This window comes from Strix uralensis, chromosome 3 (genome assembly GCF_047716275.1).
Source record: "Strix uralensis isolate ZFMK-TIS-50842 chromosome 3, bStrUra1, whole genome shotgun sequence".
Lineage (NCBI taxonomy): Eukaryota > Metazoa > Chordata > Aves > Strigiformes > Strigidae > Strix > Strix uralensis.
In genome coordinates this window covers 66,607,481-66,625,447 of record NC_133974.1, presented here as the reverse complement: position 1 = coordinate 66,625,447, position 17,967 = coordinate 66,607,481, and the positions used below count along the sequence as shown (strand labels likewise).

Here is a 17,967-nt window from a genome sequence, read left to right as displayed (position 1 = left end):
GCAAATTTCAGACAGGCATGTAACTGCAACAAAATCTTGAACTGGTGGAGGTACTGTGGAAAAACAGTGACTTTGTGCAGTCAGCTGGTCCCTGAATTAAAAGTTGAAGTGAATTAGTACTGCTACCAGCCACTTTGTGATGTTCTTTGCCAATACATATGGGCATCATTTAAATGCTTTGAATGGAAAGTTCAAAATCACGTGGCCTAGGAATTTATTTAAGAAAATCTGACTCAATGGTCAGAACTTTAGGACATACCTCAGTTGCAGAATCAACCAGGCTGGCCCTGTATCCCAGGAAATAGGAAAATCAGACGCAAAAAATGGTGACAGTTGAGATCATTAGAAAGTAACCAGTCATCGTGGCCCTCAAACTTTCTTGCTAGGATGCTTGTAGTTTTAGTAGTACCTCACTTGGAGAAAAGCATGTTTATGGCACTTTCTCACTGACTTTTAGACTTTTGCAGGCGTAATACTGATTAAAAAGCATAATGACCTTTGAATATTCAGCAGAGTAAACCAGTTCAGTTTTAAGAATCATTTGGAAGCCTACAGCCAGTCTGGCTGTTGGTACTTGATAGTATATTAACAGTTTTTGACAGACTACCGAATGCTTTTTTTTGCCTACTACTGAAACAGATTTTTAGCTTTGTTTTTACTTTTCAGGAAACTCGGAGTTCAAGCTTTGCTTTCTTGTCGTACTTGTTTTCACTAATACAGTTTAGTTCAAATTGGGAGATCTGGCAAACAGGAATTTCAAAAGATCTAGATGTAGGGAGGAGATTACTTTCTACTATATAAATACTTCACATGGTACAATATAAATTATTTTTCCTTTGTATTTTACTTGAAATGGAATAACTGGTAATCTGAATGTCTCATGAGAACTGATTCCAGGTAGAAATTCCACATATGATTCTCTTTTTTTCCTACCTGTTCAGGGAGAATATAGTACAATATGTGATTAAAGAGAAGCCTTAACATGAGGGCAAAACTACCTTGTAATTTGTACAGCAGAGAAGTATATCCTAGATGGCATCATTCTTTGAAAAAATTATATCTATGTTTTTGCATATTAAAAAAACCAATGTGGCCTGTCTGGTGACTTTTTTCAATGTTTAATTCTGGTTTGTTTTTTAAATGAAAGTAACTGATTGTGAATCACTGGATGAAAATTAGGTATGGTAAGTTGTACAGTAAGTAATCTTTTCTTTTGAGACCTGGGTTCAAATGCAACTTTTATCACAAGTGAAAGTGAATCTTGTAATCTAGTTTCCTTTGTAGCTAGGTCATTAACTCGGCATTGCTGTTGTCTTAAGAATGCCAAGTTAAAAATACATTAGGAAACATTGCTTGAAGTGAACGCGTCCAGTCCCAGTCATACTGTACTTCTCCTGTTCCCTCATTTTAATAAGTACTAAAGTTTTCACTCTAAAATGAGACTTTAACTGCAGTGATGGTTGTTCCTAGAAATAATGGTTTTAGATAGGCTTTTATGTATTTAGTAAAAAACTTAAAAGGTTCCTTTGTTTTATTAGGAGTCCACATCTCCAGTTGTTTCACCACAGCAATCCCCACCAACCTCTCCACATACATGGAGGAAGCACAACCGCCATCCCAGCGGAGGGAATAATGAACGACCTCTTGCTGGACCTGGGCCTTTTTGGGCTCCATTTAGTGAAGCACAACCAGGTATAAATGTCTTCTGTTATGCTTCAGCTGTAACCCAAAGTTGTGGAATTCTTAAATAAGTATCTTAAATGAGTTCAGGGCAGTATATCTTTGTATTTTCCAATCCTGGAAACTTTCTTGCAGATTCAAACGTTCATGTTGATGGCAACACTGTGGAATCTGTGGTCTTGCATATGGTGGATCCATTCCTTAGGGTGGTATGGGAAATGCTTAGAGTTTGGAGGGAGGGAAAGAAAGTATGGAAGTTTCCCAGTGGAAAGTTTTCCAATACAAAACTGACATCCTGTTGAAATTGTGCAGGAACTGTCAGTATACCCAAAAACATGGGGATCTCAAGGGAAAGCAGCAGATAACGTATTGTTTGTTTGAATTGTGTTTTTGGTAGATTAGATGAATTGTCAGAACAACTAATTCTTTTACCTTTTTTTTTTGCTTTCTTTAAAGTTTATGTAAACATAACTGAAGCTGCTGTATCTCCAATCTGTCAAGGTAGAACCTCTTGTTTCAATGAAGCTTTTCATCCTTTATTGTTCTTCATTTAACATGAAGACCCTCCCTGTTGTTGTATTGCTGTGCTCAAGGTTTAAAAAGCTTTCCCTCTTAATATCTCATATTTCAAAAAGTTCTGTTTTCTGATGTCTGATAGACTTAAACTTGGGAACCATGGAGCAATTCAAATTCAGGTTCTAATATGTTGCATTTTGTAGGCTGTAGTTTCAGATGGAACTGTGGTTGGTTGGTTTATTTCAGTTGTGATATTCCAAAATTGATCTATTACCTTTCAATTTATTGTTATTCTGTAGTTATAAGCATCCGTGGAGGACCAGGGGTTCTGTTTTTAGAATTGGTTGGATAAGGAAATAAAACTTATTTTAGAAGTGAAATGGATTGTATGTAGAGGTTTATGCCAGTGTCCTGAATGAATGTTCTTTGATAGTGTCAGTCAATTTAGAATTAAAAAAAAAACCCCAACATTATTAGTCTGCTCATTGCATATATAATCACTTCTAAGGGGTTCAATCCAGGCATTGTGATTTTTTTCAGCATTAAGTTTCTTGACTTTTTTTCTTGCATAGTTTAGTTGATTTGCATTTCTTGCAAGCTGAAATACAAGTTTGTCTGGTAGCTGATTTCTAACTTGCGAAGTTTTTCCAACTTATGAAGTCAAGGACTCCAGGGAAGTATGCAAACTAGTCCTACTGTTAAAGAGTTCAATCTTGTCCTCTTAAAAATAAAGTTGTAATACCATGTTAATATTTCAGTTTGACAATGCTTTCCCTGTGATGTCTAATGGATAAATTTTTCAGTAGCAATCTGAAAATATTTCTGAACTAGCTTAATATTCACCATTTTCATATTCCATACTGAAACACGTAGTGTGTTTAAAGTATTTCAGAGATACTGTTATGGAAGGATTGTCTGTTCTGCCAGTGCTACATATAGAGTGGATTTTCATATATTAGGTCAACAAAAATTGTTAACCTGATTGACTGTGGGTAATTCTTTTGCACTGCAGATGATTAATTATTCCTTTGAATTTCAGCTGTTGTAGAGAGTTCATCATTTTGAAGGACAATATTTTGTAGAAAAATGATGTTCTGCTGGCATCTAGGTAGAACCAGATAGACTGTTGGTTACTTTTCTTAAAATCAGCACTGCAAGCTCATCTTGATTCCAATGCAAGATGTTCTTGAGAAATCAGGTAATTTGCAAGTGCATGATACTATTTCAGTAGGATTTAAGGCATGACTATGCCATTTCACTTGTGATCCAAGAAAAATAAGAACCCAGGTCTCTCTGCTTGTATTTCACATTATGTGAAACATTGAAGGTAATGGGGTTGTCAACTGAAAACATGGAACCTAAAGTGTGAAAATGTTTGATGGGTCTAATAATAAGCAGCATGCTGCCTTAAACCAGAAGGACAAAAATCAAAACTTTTTTTTTTGTTTGGAGAAAGATGTGTTTAAACAGGAAGATTCTGACTTATGCATAGTAAAGACACTCCACTGCGTCATCATACTCCCACCACGAACAAAATTAAATAGTGCTTTCTGTATCAAATTGGGCTGTAGAATAATTATTAGATAATGACTCAATTGTTTTTAAAAAAACCTTACACCTTACCTTGTATCGGAAGTCTTAAGTATAACTTACAGCTGTAGTGTTCTCATCTCAACAGAGCAAAACATTGTCATTGTGTTGTCCAGTAATTCAGTTAGGATAGTATTAGTGATGCTTTATAAGTAGCTGGACTCTGAGGCACTGTCATGAATAGCTCACATATGAAATCAGAAGCCAAGGCTTGTTACCATCTTTCTTCAAGCCTTTTTGCAGAGTGCCCCAAAGGATGCATGTATTTTACTTTAATATCAGGAATTAAAACTTCAATGATAGACGTTGATCACCTGCGTAGAATTAGGTTTATAGTTAGTTCAGGTCTCATCCTTAAATGCTGGAGTCAATTCTGTTCAAACCTGAGTCTCTCAAGTCTTCCAGGTGTCTTTGATTTAACAGTTTAAGATAAAGCTGTTCAAAAATCATGTTGTTATGTCCCAGTTCTGGCTTGCATCTCTGATCTGGATCAGTCTTCAGAGAATAATACAGTGGATGACTGAACCCCTTGTAGGAGATAGAATTGTATATGAGATGAGAGCTTTCTGTTCCTGTAGCTAAAAGGGGGGGGCGGGGGGGGGGGACGACAGCACCAAATTTCTTACTTTTACCTTTTCAGCTCACTTTGCACTACAGCGTCAGCTGCTAGAAGAATGCTGACGGTGACAAACTTATGAGAAAGAGCCCCTTCCTCACTTCAAATGTTAGTCAGAATAGGGACTAGAAATTATTTTTCATTACCTTATAGTCTGTTTGGACTGGAAGCAAAACAGGGCATTTATGTTTGTACTATCCAAATAATTATTTCAAATTAGTAAAAAAAAAAAATAAATCTGAGGTCTTCTATTCAGTCATAGGACCCTCTGTTAGCTTTCTTTGGCATTACATCAAAGTTCTGTTCTGATGTCTGAATATGTATGAGAACTTGCAGCCCTAAGCCACGCTTCTTTCTTGTTGGGAGAGATTTTGCTGCAGTTCATGAAATCAAGAACTGGAAAACTTCATGAACAGAAGTGGAATATGTCTGCTGTGTGAACAGTTCACTTGCAACTTGAGTCCTAAGTTATTTGCTGTGCTTACAGGGGACAATACTTCTTTGTTTCCTGGTTACTGCTTCAATAATTGTTGATAATTGGCCTTGTTACAAGTTAAGGATTATTCTTACCTGTATGTGATTCAGGGAGGGAAGAGCTCTATAGCATTTTGGCTTATTGCCAAAATTGTTCCTGTTTACTTTATGGACAAAACCAGCCTTCTGGTTTTGTTTCATCACAGATTGGTGGTAAGGAGAGTTCTTGCTAGTTTACGAAGTTGAAAATCTAGTTCTCTGTGAGTAAACCCACATTTGTATAGTTACTGAAAACTACAAGCTACTCAGATGTTATCTAGATAGACCATTTCTTACACCAACATTTGTAGCTTAAAGTGAGGGGGTAACTTTTCTCCCACAGGAAATGGGATCATTTTTCCTAAGTTATCAATATGTTGGTAAGATATTCAAGCTAGAGAAGAGTATAGAGCAGCCACAGGAATTCAAGTTAGGTCTTCATACTATATATAGTGCATTAGACTTCACCAGCTAGTTCAAATCTAATAATTGGTCTTAGGTCTACTCTCCATTCATAGTGCTGTTAATGGCATTCTCACTGATGAAAATGCACAGAGACCGTTAAAGGTTGTTTCTTCATTGGGTTACAAATCATAAAATAAAAGTCCAGTGATTGTTCTGACTCTTCTCTGTAACCCGGTTTTCTTCCACCTTCCCTTCTACATCAGTGTTTCCAGTCTGGTTTTGTAGTTTGAGAATAAAGTGAGGAGTGACTATCTCCAATTCAAATGTCAAAGGGATGTAGTTTTAATGATTGAGAATTGAGTTAATGACTGGTGGCAGTCCATGAGTATGTGTGTAGATCCAGGTGTTCACAGTTACTAGTAATCTTTCTTCAGTGTTCTCCAGCCTTCCCATCCTGCGTCCTAAAACATTGCATTGCAGAGTGAGTAACAGGAACAGTGAAGCAAGAGTATTCTTGTTGGGATTATTTGAATAGAGGAGAAAGGCAACAGTTCTTATAATACTTGGAGAGTACTCAGAAGGGATGACAGTGTGGGCTACTGGCATCTCCATTGCTGTCAAAGCACTGCTTTGGAAGAGGGGCTGTGCTAAGTGGGTACAAATTGAACTGTACTAAGACAAGTTGTTGGGAGAAGTAAAGGTGGAGTAAAAATATATGAGGTTAGTGGTAACAATGTCAGTGTCTGAGAGCCAGAGAGCCATTGTATCAGAAGTAAAATTTGAGTGTGGCATATCCATAGGAAAGACAGGAAGGACTTGTCTGAATCTTACTGTCTGCTAGCCCAGTGCTGAAAGAGACTGAGCTTTTCTGCACGTTTCTTTCTAGTGTTTCACAGCTACTGAAGAATCCCAAGGCCAAAAGCATTTTCAAACTCATTGTCTTTATTCTCAGCAATTCTGGATAAAGTCACTAAAAGCTCCAGGCTACATCAGGAGCTTCTAGAAGTGGAGAACAAATCTGGGAACAAAAGGAATAGTTAATAGTGGCTTTTTATCCTAGTAAAGCTAACTTTAAAAAAACAAACAAACACACACAAAAAAAGTTGGTGGTATTCTCATATTTTGATGAAATTCAGAAATAATGTAACCTCTCAATTTTGTATATTTGACTTATCTCCTCCAAAAAATCTTTCTCCCCCTGGAAATCTCAATCTTTACTCTATGTAATGCAAGATTAAATACATTGTGCACAATTATGGCTATTGTATGTAGGGGAAGAGCAAAGATAAACCATAAACAAAGCATTTGTCATGACCTTTCTCCTAGGAAAAAGACCATTTATGGAATGAAAGAGTAATTGCATACTTCCAGATATTAAGTAGCAATTTTGTATGCTAACAATGTTACTGTCACTTTAGATGTTAGCCCTCTGTGCCTCACTGTTTCTTGGATTTCCTTTACTCTCTTTACTGCAGATTGTGTGCTAGTAGTCTCATGAGTCTCCAAGAACCTGAAATTGTTGATATTTGTCAGCTTCATGAACAGATTACTTCATATATAAATGGACTTCTTGTAGCAATATTTTTTAGTCAGCATCTTGGCAATAAATTCTTGGGGTTTATTGCTTCAATATAGATTAAATTGGCAAGATTAAAATTATTACATTAATGTCATGTTTCTTGTTTATGGGTTGTGTGGAGGGCTTACAGAAACTCTCAAGAAATTGATCTGCCTTGTAGAAGGAAATCTGCTTCTACATATGAGGCAGAAGTTCCTATTGAAGTATGACTTCATTTAACATCTTCCAAGAGAAAGCATTTAGTTGTGCAAGAAGAGTAGGTTAATCAGTTTCACCACTGCTGTTCAGATTTAAGGAGTTCAGCATTTCTTTTAGGAATCAGGGAGTAGAATGGAGTCCTTGGTTTCTTCCAGATTTGTTCTAGATGGTTTGTTTTCCCTCTGATTGGAGTTCCTTAAATTTTAATTTGTAACTGCAATTTAAAAGAATTTGGAGGGTTTTGTACATAGAGCAGTGGGTGGTCAAATCTTTCTATACTTGCTTTATTGTTATTTTAATATTAAGACATTGACAATCAGCAGTACTTCAGAAGTAGATTATAACAAGGCACTGGGTGAATCTCAATTATTGTGTTCCAGATAGTTAATACATAGCAGATGTCAGCACTCTATATGGATGCCTTTTATTATTCTTGGCCTGTTTTTAAGCAACTGAGTTAAGTTAGTCTAGAAATAATTTAGGAAAAAAAAGTATCTGTGCCAAAAAGACTGATTCCTAAGAGGAATTTCTAAGGCTGTGTTCTTTGAATGGCAAAATAAAACCTAAAAAAGTTTATAATAACAAAGTTGCATGCTAATATTGTATGTCACTTTTAAATAGCTGCTTGTCCATACAAGTGTTGCTCATTTCAGTTAAGTGGAAATTTGGAGTATTAACTCATTCAAAATCCATTAAATGGATAAAACCCAATTTACATTTTACACATGTTGCAATAAACTTGTTCCTCGCTTCTGTCTTTTTAGTGCAGATTTAAGCTGACCTGATGTAAATATCTACAGGAGTGAGTTATCAGGAGGTGAACTTTAGTCACCTTGGTAGAATTTGATTTTCATTTTCTTCACCATTCTACAACTGCTATCTTCCTGGCAGGAATATGTGTTTCAGGATTTTTTTTTTTTGACTGCTTTCCATTTCCATAGTTCTTACTCAGTTTTCAAGGTTGTCTTTTGAAAAGGAAATGTTTCTTCTACTTTCAGGCTCATCTACTTCTAGTGATCCCATATGGTCTGGCCATTCACCACCACCCCATCAAGAAAATTGGGTCAGTTTTGCAGATACCCCACCAACCAGTGCTCTTTTAGCCATGCATCCTGCTTCTGTCCAGGTGTGACACTTTATTGGTATTTGATTTGCTTCATTCAGATTGATGTTGCAATCTTTTTCTTTTTTTTTTTTTATAATTTTCATTGTAGATGTTTACTGTGTATCTGTGCTGTAGTCTGTTCAGTGCTATTTACCCAGCAGATACTTGTTTCATTGAGTAGACTTCATTTGGAATGATTAACTGGAAGCTACTAATTTAAAATATGTCAAGAATTATGACTTCAAAACATTTGTTTAGCTTTTTTGCATATGTGCCATACTTTTTTTTTCTGCTTACATACCTGCAGTCATTCCTATCCATATGTATCAGTGTGCAAAAATACCCTGTCACCCTGTAGATGCAATCTGATGGCTTCCTGCAGTTTTTAAACTACTGTGAGATTTAACTATGCTTTATTTCTTGAAGGCAAGAAGTTGAGAATTCATAGACGCATTTTAGGTAGATAATACTGAGGAAAAATATTTCATTTCAGGACCAGACAACAGTACGAACTGTAGCATCAGCTACAACAACAAATGAAATTCGTAGGCAATCAAGTAGTTATGATGACCCCTGGAAAATAACTGATGAACAAAGGCAGTATTATGTTAATCAGTTTAAAACCATTCAACCTGATCTGAATGGATTTATACCAGGTAAGTTACTCTTTAAAAAATGTAATTGTGGGTGCAGCAGTTCTGTTACAAAGACTTTGTTGTGTACTTAGGTTTGCATACCATTTTGAAGAAAGTTCTGCATTTTACTGATAATGTTCTAGTAAACTCCAGTGTAATTCAAGAAGGGACTTGCCTTTTTCCTTTGTTTAACCCTAGTAATTAGTGCCAGTTTTCCAAAAACCTTTGCTAAAAGAACTCATCTCCTTTACCATAACTAAGTCTTCTAATGATTCAACTTCCTTCAAATATTAAAAATGTTTGTTGTAATTTTTCAGGATCTGCAGCTAAAGAATTTTTCACTAAGTCAAAACTACCTATTCTTGAACTTTCTCATATTTGGTAAGTGTGATGTGTCTTTATTCAGGATAATTATTGAGAAAGGTGATAGCTATCTGGCAGTCATTTAATAATCTACTTACTAGAAGGTATTAAGTGAAACTTCACTACTACTATAGTATGTTCAGTCCTACTCACGTTTATGTTACATATTATATTACTTTAGTGAGCTTTAATGGGTCTAGGCTGTCACTATTTACAAGGCATTTTGAGCTTTTGAAGAAATTTCAAGCATTCAGAGTAAGAAGTAATTTATTTGAGGTTTTTATTAAGGATGCATTTAAAATTAAATAATTCCTTATCTATATTTATTCAAGGCTAAGTAAATTTAAATGAAATGTACAGATGAAAATATTTTTAAATGCACTTAGTGGGACTTGATGACAAATTCAGCTTTGACTTGGTGCAAAGCTTGTATTTCATTGTATTTGTACTGTATCATTACATGCTATAATTAAATGGCTTACCTTGACAGATTTGATGTTTCTTTCAAGGTAATGATTTCTAATTCAGGTATTTTCCCATTTAAAATAAATCATGTTGCCTCAGCACTATGATTTCTTTAATATAGTTTGCCAAAAATCTGAGGCCAATAATATTGTGTAGTACTGTCTTAAATGAGTTAAAAACCCAGAGAGATAAAAATGGGTTAAATGATTTTTAAGCTTTAAGAAATGTTATTAATGAAGGCTCATTTTCTTTGAAGAGTAAAGCATGTAGTGCTAATATGAAGTGTTTAATATGGTAAAATTAACTATAGACTGCATTCTTTGACTTTCCAAGTAGCACAACAGAAGTATGACTTAGAAATAAAATAACCTTAAGAAATTTTATTCATACTAAGTTTTTCTTTTTAGGGAACTGTCAGATTTTGATAAAGATGGTGCACTGACATTGGACGAGTTCTGTGCTGCATTTCATCTGGTAGTTGCTAGGAAGAATGGGTATGATTTGCCAGAAAAGTTACCTGAAAGTTTAATGCCTAAACTGATTGATTTGGAAGACTCGACGGGTAAGACATGCATCAACACAATTTCAATGTTTTCAAATGATGGTATAGTTGTTACAGCATATCAGCAGATATTGATAGGTTTGTATGAGCATAATGCATTAGTGTGAGTTCTGCTTGTTAATATGTGCCAAAAACTCAGTCCCATAACTGAAAAGCAGACTACTGTTCTATGTAAAAGTGGTGTTTAAAAACAAGATGGTTTTGGCCATCTTCCTTTTTTTATTTTAGAACAGATAAAGGAAACTGAATATTTCAAAACTGCTTTAGATTACTTTTTAACAGCGGTCTTTGCTTGGGAAGCCAGGTTATACTGTGGGTGCACAGGTACTATGATTTCCTAGAATTTTATTTCTTTTTATGAATACTTCAAAGGGAGTCTCTTCATACTGTGTTTGTAGCATGTCAAAGACTTTCATCTGACAATTATTGATGAGTTCTTAAACTAGATACAGTGGCTCTTACCACCTCTGCTTTAATAATTAAACCATTTTTTGTGGGAGTAGTTTGGCACCTCAAAAAACCTTTCCAGCAGCAGTCAGCTGCAACTCAAGTGTTTTCATATGAGTAAATATTTTGCTATGTTGAAAGACGTTCATGAAAAATACATATAATTAATTGGCTGAATACCTAGCAAGTGTGAAACCTACCCATTCTGTCTACTTTTGAGTTAAGGTGATGGCAAAGCAAAAATCTTGATAAGAAATAGAGTAACACTTACTTGTATAAACCATTGTTGTTTTTTTAAAAAAACAACAAAACCAAACTATACCTGATCTTCTACTGCCTTTATTGGTTATAGATCTCAGGGCTTCTATCATTTAACTGAAGTTGTCTGGAAACTTTGTAAGTTGGACATTAAACCAGAAAGTGTTGTATGTTTATTGGTCTTACTTTACAGGCAACTTTGTTAATATAAAACTTTGACTTATTTTCATGAGGTACAAAGCGGTCTTTAAATTTGAGGAAAAGCTACTTTTAAAAGTAGAAAAAAAAATGTTTTTCCCACTGGTATTAAAGGAAAGTTGTCGTGTTCTAGTGAATATTAAAAGGCTACCATTGCTGTCTAAGCTGTGCTTAAAAAAAAAAGTTCTGATTGGTACTTCATTCTGCTGTTATTAATAGCTACAATGAAAAGTGATCTTCCAAACCTGTTGAATTTTATTCAATTAACTAGATTTAATTTTTTTAAATGTGGGCCACCACTATTGGAAATAGCTAATATTTTCTAGCACCTAACATGATTTATCACCAGAACTTGTATGTTGAATAAAGACTTTAGGAGAAGTTACTGATATGGCTGTAGTTTTATTTGTAGTTACAACAGTCCAAATCTCCAGTATACATTTACTATTTTAATATAAATTAGAAGTTACTCAGAGGTCTATGTGCAGCCTAGTATGCATGTTAAATTACAAGGCTTCAACTTAAGAGTTGTAAATCAGCCTAGAAAGATCAACCACTTAAATTTCTGTCATGATTTTTTCTTTTTAGTTCCCATAAAAGCTGTATTTCAATAAAGCTTGCTTTCAACATCCTTCTCAGAAATAGAAACTATAAAGTATGGCACTAGAGTGTCTTTGAGGGCTCTTTTTTTCATAGGATACAACTTTCTCAAAGAAATTGTTCAGTTTGACTGACTGAAGCCTCAGTGTGAATAACTGCTTTCAAACTGTTCAAGAAGGTGAATTGCTTGAATGTCTTTTTAAACGAATGTGCAAGATGGTAAACTTTATTTCAAAAGTGTTAACAGTACCGTTATTAATTCTGTCCTTTTATTGGAAACTTTCCCCTTGATCTTCCATGCTTCTGCACTTGAAACTTGCTGTCTCTTTCCATTTTGACTTTTGAATCAGTGGCCAGCAGAAAGAAAAGTCACAGAGGACTCCCTGCACCCTATGTCTCTGTTCAGACAGAGGGAGGGAAGAACTCTTGTGGTCTGCTCTGACAGACTCTCCCTCATCAGCCCCTGTGAATCTATTATGTGACAAACTGCAGATGTCTCACACCCATTAATGTATTGGTCTTGTCTTACATCTGATTTCATGACCGGGGATATGTATTTCTCTCACAAGACACAGAGCTATTGTATAATAAAGCATTTATATAGTTAGTCATTTTTCTGGTGTAGCACTGCACCTGTATAGAATTTTAACAGAAAAAAAAATGTTAAATGAAGTGCTGGTATCTTCCTGCTGACTAGAGAGAGAAATTAGGTGTTTTAAGTTCTTAGAATAATGTGGTAATTCTACAATACATTTGAATGGTTTTCGTATTTTGAACTGGATCGTATACTTCAAAGAATTATTTGGATTGCAGCAGCTCTGCTTAAGATTTAACATTGTGTTGTGGTATCTGTAGATAATGTCAGCTCTTCAGAATGAGCAAGATATCTCTGTGTAAGAACAGCCTTTCGAAGAAAAATGCAGTGAATGAAAATTGGAGCATGAAGTTAGGCAGTTGTACAAATACTTCTCTAAGTGTTTATACGTTTGTTTTATGAATTGAATACTGTTGATAGCATCTGCATCTGTCTTGGCAGAATTTATGATCTGCGGCTGAAAAAAGTACTAGTCTCACTTCCTGTTATGTAAATAAATGTGAATAGTTTCCCTTAAACTCAGTTTTATCTTGGTTAGTAAAAACCACCCTTTACAAAACTCAAAGCAAGTTTTGCTTTTCTGTGATTATTTTTTTGTTTGGGCTGCTGTAACAATGACATTTCTTTGTACGAAAGAAATCTGCCATGCTTTGTGTCTTACACGATTTAATTACTTTAATGCCTGAAGTTTTCCGTAGGTGTCTTATGCATGTTTTGTTTGGATATTTGCAAAATTCCTTGAATTACAGGTGGCTGTGTAGCCTATCCACAGCAGTTTTCAGCCTTTTGACCTTGTCTTTTACACTAGTAGTTAGTTATCTAGTGCATCACTGTTGAAATGAGAATTTTAAGTGTTAACTCATTAGAAAAATTTTATTTATATTACATTTCAGAGCAATTGACATGCAGTATGCATTCCCAAAACATTACCACTGGCATATTGTTTTGTGTGCAGTAACCACAGCGTATCATGTGACATCATTGCACCTGTAAATACTAGCTTGATGTAGCCTATTTTTTATTGCCAGATGCTTTTTGCCTGAAGCAGGTATTAGATGCAGTTTCTATCTGGAATAATTTGTAAAGCCATTTTCCCTAAAGGACAGTAGTACAAGATACTACTAGGTGCTGGGCACAACCTGATGTTTGGCTATTTACAGAAGTTTACAAGCCCTTTGAAATTTTGGTGAGTTACTGGTTTCTGTGTGTGGTTTTTTTTCATGTCAGTAGCACCTCAGTCTCCCCTGGCCTCAAGATGGGACAATTAATTTCTTTCTGGACTTCAGTGTTTTGTCTGGTTTTTCAGGCTGTGCCTCTTGCTGACTCCAGCAGCACTTTGGAGACGATAGTGGGTTGTTGCTAGTTTTCAAAGGTGCAGTTGATCACTATTGACTGTTCCACTGTTTCCAGTTCAATTTGACACTGGATTTGTTATGAGTTTCTTCTGAATGGAATACAGCAGACAGAATATTGAGCTGTCATAGCAGAATAGCAGGCTGCAGAGTTCAGCTCTTCAGGAGCCTGAAACCAGTCCCTTTTATAAATCTTAGTTTTTGGTACAGTGCATCACACAGTCTTGTGGCAGTTGTCTTCAATCACCTATCTATCGAGCAGTCCTTTAAAATGGTAATTTAATTAAGCCATCTTTCTCTTGTGCAGTTTTAATTCTTTGGGCCTCAAACATCTTAATATGTCTAGCTACTTACCAGTCACTCTTTCAACTGTTCCCGTTACTTTATCCAGTTATACAGTTATAGCCTGAGTTTCAGTTTTGTGAGGCTTTCAATGCATTGCATTAGCTTGTATTGTGGTATCTAGCAAAATAGAAGCTGTAGAAGCAGGATTTTACTGTATTTTGCAGAATGCTTAATCTGCTGCTCAGATTTACCTTACCCAATTCTCTTATAGCTTGAACAGAGCAAAAATAAGCATGCTGCATCATGAAAATTTGTACAACTCTGAAGGAGTGTTTCTGCAAGGGACTGTACTTGCTGAAAGCTCAGAGAAAACTGAAATAACAGTAAGAATGTACAGTTGCACTGTGACAGCTACTAGACTTCCTCAATTTGCAAAATGTAGTGAATGGAAACACCATTGTTTTAGTAAGGAGGCTTAAAACTTAAAATATTTTTGAGGGAATAATCTAAGGGAATGGTTTTCTTCCTCTCAGTTTTCATGTTTTTGGTTTGTGGTGCATTGATAAACCAGTTTTGCTTTAACCTTTCATATAAGGAAGTATTTTACTGTAAGATAAACTTCTCAGTGGTGGATTTGTTGTAATAAACATTAATGTGAAGTTATTTTCTTACAATGTAGGAAAGAATTATATTTATTTCTACATGGAGTAAAAATCTAAAATTGCTATTTAAAAGTCAAAGTACAGGAAGATAGTATGGTACAGAGTAATCTTCAGTTTTCAGAAAGATCCTCAAAATAAGAATAGCACCTGATAAATAGTATATTTGACTTGAATGAATGGGTTTTTTGTCTGCTGCTAAGTATTTACTCAGAAAAGATTAAACCAAAAGCACTTTGCACTTTCCATGAGATGTGAGCAGGTCTTCTGAGAATAAACTGAATGCAATTCATGATTTTGGTTTATAGTGATTCCTGTCATTTCAGAAGTTGGAGAACAGACTGGTGAGGTAGGTTACTCCAGCTCTCCAGCAGAAGCACCTCCAAGCAAGTCTCCATCAATGCCATCCCTAAACCAGACCTGGCCAGAATTGAATCAGAGCAGTGAGGTTAGCACTTTTATTTAAGAGTTATTTCATTGCCAGTCAATAACTAAACTGCGTCTGCATCCATAATTCATCATAAGAGGATTGTTGATTACAAACTGAAAAAGTTAGCAGGACAATAGACATAGGAAGTTGTTCTACACGTGTTAAATTGTAAAAAAGGTAATGTTTCCTTCTGATTTTTCTGTCTCATTGTGAGATAAGCTACTATTTAAAATGTCATTAATGTTAATTAAGCTTTATATTAATCACAGAATTTTGTCATAGGATTTATTGGAAAAGTTAATTCCTGATTTTTTAATTTAGGGGTTTTGGTTGGGTTTTTTTGTTACCTCAGAAGGGCTTTTACAGCCAACACTTTTGCAAAGCATTAAAATAAATTTCTGACAGATCCAGACATCGAGACTTATTTCTGGAGGTGATTCTCACCAGTAATCTAGAGAAGTCATAGCATTTAAATTTTAAATTTTTACTGTTACGTGCTGCTGCTTTATCATCCTTTACCATACATATTTGCTCTATAAGCAGTCTTACGTAGTAAAGCTGTATTTTGTCAGAATTTGAAACTGAAGTTACCAAAAAGGATTTTTTTAATCTCCCCTCCCCCAATGTCCATTTTCTGAAAAGCCTTTAAGGGATTGATTCCTAGAGTTTTTCTTGTTGCTCTGTTTTAACATTTTTGCCTTCGACTTAGAATAAACCACTGTTCTGTTCTAAGAGCTACTTCAGCAACTCAAATGAGTTCCTGACTGCAACCATACTACAAGGATGATGGAGGCTTATTTTTCGTTTGGGGGGGGGGAGGGAAAAGTACTGAAATGATTTTTTGAAAACTTTTTAAGAATCTGAGACTCTCAGCTTGTTTTAACATTCAAGATAGTTCTGTCAGTAGCTGAGCATTATCTTACCTGCTTCTCTTATTGAAAGAGCTTTTTGTCTGTCTTCTTTAGACTTCAAGTGGTAGTAAAAGACAAATCAGAGTTAGTATGAAACAGAACATAAGTACATTTTTTATGATTACAGTTAGGAGCAGAGATTTTCTTCCTCTCTCAGGAAGCAAGGACTTTGTAAAGTCTGCTGTTCCTCTTAAGGGCAAATGCTAGCCTCACAGTGATGTCCTTACTAAATAAAAAATGTAGGAAATCATTTAGTGATTCTTAGTTGTTCTATTTGAGAGCATGACTCTTAGACTGCTGATAGGAAGCAGTGTTTTAGGAGGGAGGTGAGCAGATACTCAGTTGTTGCTAAAAGGCTGTAAATGTCTGCAACTGTATTAAAACTTGCATTGATACATTCCCTCATGTTTGCAATAAAGATTTAATAAGCTAATCATTTGGTAAGATGCATTGTAATTGAACAGACTCCTTCAGTGTCCCATGCAACTCAAACCAATTAAATAGCATAATTGCACTAGTGGAACAAAGTTAATGATGATTCTCCATCAGTCAAAATTTTGTCTTACAAAACTGACTTTGTCCATTCAGATAGATAATGTGATATTTTCTTTCTGAAAGTCTACTAAAACTTTAAGAAGCATGAGAAAGTTCTCACACTAAATATATTACCAAATACTAACTGTACTAAAATAAGAGTTGAAAACTTAAGAGTTTTTTGTTCTAACACAAAGGAACTTCTGATTTTTCAGCTATATTGCTGTGCATGCTTCTTGCTCCTCAGCATTTTCTTTTCAGCATGACTCAGGTCAAAGTCCTCGAGGTTTTAATGCCATGAAAAAATTTCTGGTATTACTGCAGGCACCACTCTGTTTCCTCTTTGAACCTCTTATAACTGTCATCAACAAATGAATTGCTTGAAAAACCTATGCATCTTTAGATCGTGTGCCTTTCCAGGCAGTTTCATCCCCATTAGTTTCAAAACTGTCGGTTACCCTGTTCTTTTTAGTTCATAGTTGATTTTTAGACTCCAGTTGCCAGGCTCAGTTAGTGTAAGCTTACACATGTGGACCAAGGCATCAATCTCAAACTTTGAAATAAAGAGCACTATGAAAATCCACCTAAGTCTGGATACTACATGCTTCATGTTCTCATCTCTTCACTCATCACTTTTCTCGCTTCAGACATCTTTTCCATCCAGTTTGAAGTCTATGTGCTAGTTCTGAGAGCTTAAAAAAACTTGAAAAGTCTAATAAATTTTTGTTGAAAAGAGTCTAGTGTCATATGGCCATATTAACTTTGACACAGATACAGAGATTTGCTTTTGAGTCCACAACTGTTACACCTTGTTTCAAATATCTTGGTGTTCTACTAGTAACAGTTCAGGGTGTGAGTTTTAGTTTCTAATAGTTAACCTTTTCAAAGTATTTTTGAAACATTTTTGCCAATTTAGAGGATAAGTTAGTTTAAGCTAGTAGGAGTTTTATCCTAGCAAATCAGTTGTATTGTCAACACTCTTAAACCTTGCATGGAGTTTGAGATGCAGTCCAGTAGATTCTTAATATATGTAGCTTTCTATTAACGAGGGAATTAGCAGTAACTAGCTTCTGGTAGTATTTCAGCATGGAGCACAATACCATATTCCCCAGAGCAGTCAGGAGGTGTTGGTGTTCATTTGTGCCCAGCTAGGGAGCCTGAGGACAAGTAATGAGTGTCCTGCAGTTTGGCTTCAGAGGAGTAGAATATAGCATAGATGCTGTATGCCTTCATGGAAGTTTTGAAAAATTAAGAAACAGTATTTCTGTATTCACGTGATCTGTTTGCCAGTCTCACTGGTAACTTTGAAGCCACTGGTCAAGTCAAGTTTAAAAGGGTGGTGGTCCTGAAGGAAGTATTAATGCATGTTTCATGAAAATGAGCAGCTGTGTAAACACAAGAGGCCAAACCAGGGGAAAGGCTTGCAGAACTTGGCCATTGAGTTTCTGACTTAGTAAATACTGTCTCACTC

General features: G+C 35.5%; 1 protein-coding gene across 20 annotated transcripts in view; it reads left to right on the top strand.

The window, feature by feature from the left end:
• The window catches only part of REPS1 (RALBP1 associated Eps domain containing 1), a 68,867-nt gene that overhangs the window by 29,205 nt on the left and 21,695 nt on the right, over positions 1-17,967 (top strand). For 12 of the 20 annotated variants that reach the window (XR_012628156.1, XR_012628157.1, XM_074862675.1 and 9 more), the window contains 7 exons: positions 1,539-1,692; positions 2,137-2,181; positions 8,096-8,223; positions 8,696-8,858; positions 9,155-9,218; positions 10,073-10,227; positions 14,930-15,069. Coding sequence is in view for 18 of the 20 variants with exons in the window: in XM_074862675.1 (XP_074718776.1) it covers positions 1,539-1,692; positions 2,137-2,181; positions 8,096-8,223; positions 8,696-8,858; positions 9,155-9,218; positions 10,073-10,227; positions 14,930-15,069 (849 nt within the window). In the remaining 2 variants the exon portion in view is untranslated. The remainder of the gene's footprint in view (positions 1-1,538; positions 1,693-2,136; positions 2,182-8,095; positions 8,224-8,695; positions 8,859-9,154; positions 9,219-10,072; positions 10,228-14,929; positions 15,070-17,967) is intronic. The other 8 variants (XM_074862676.1, XM_074862670.1, XM_074862668.1 and 5 more) reach the window with 5 other exon arrangements.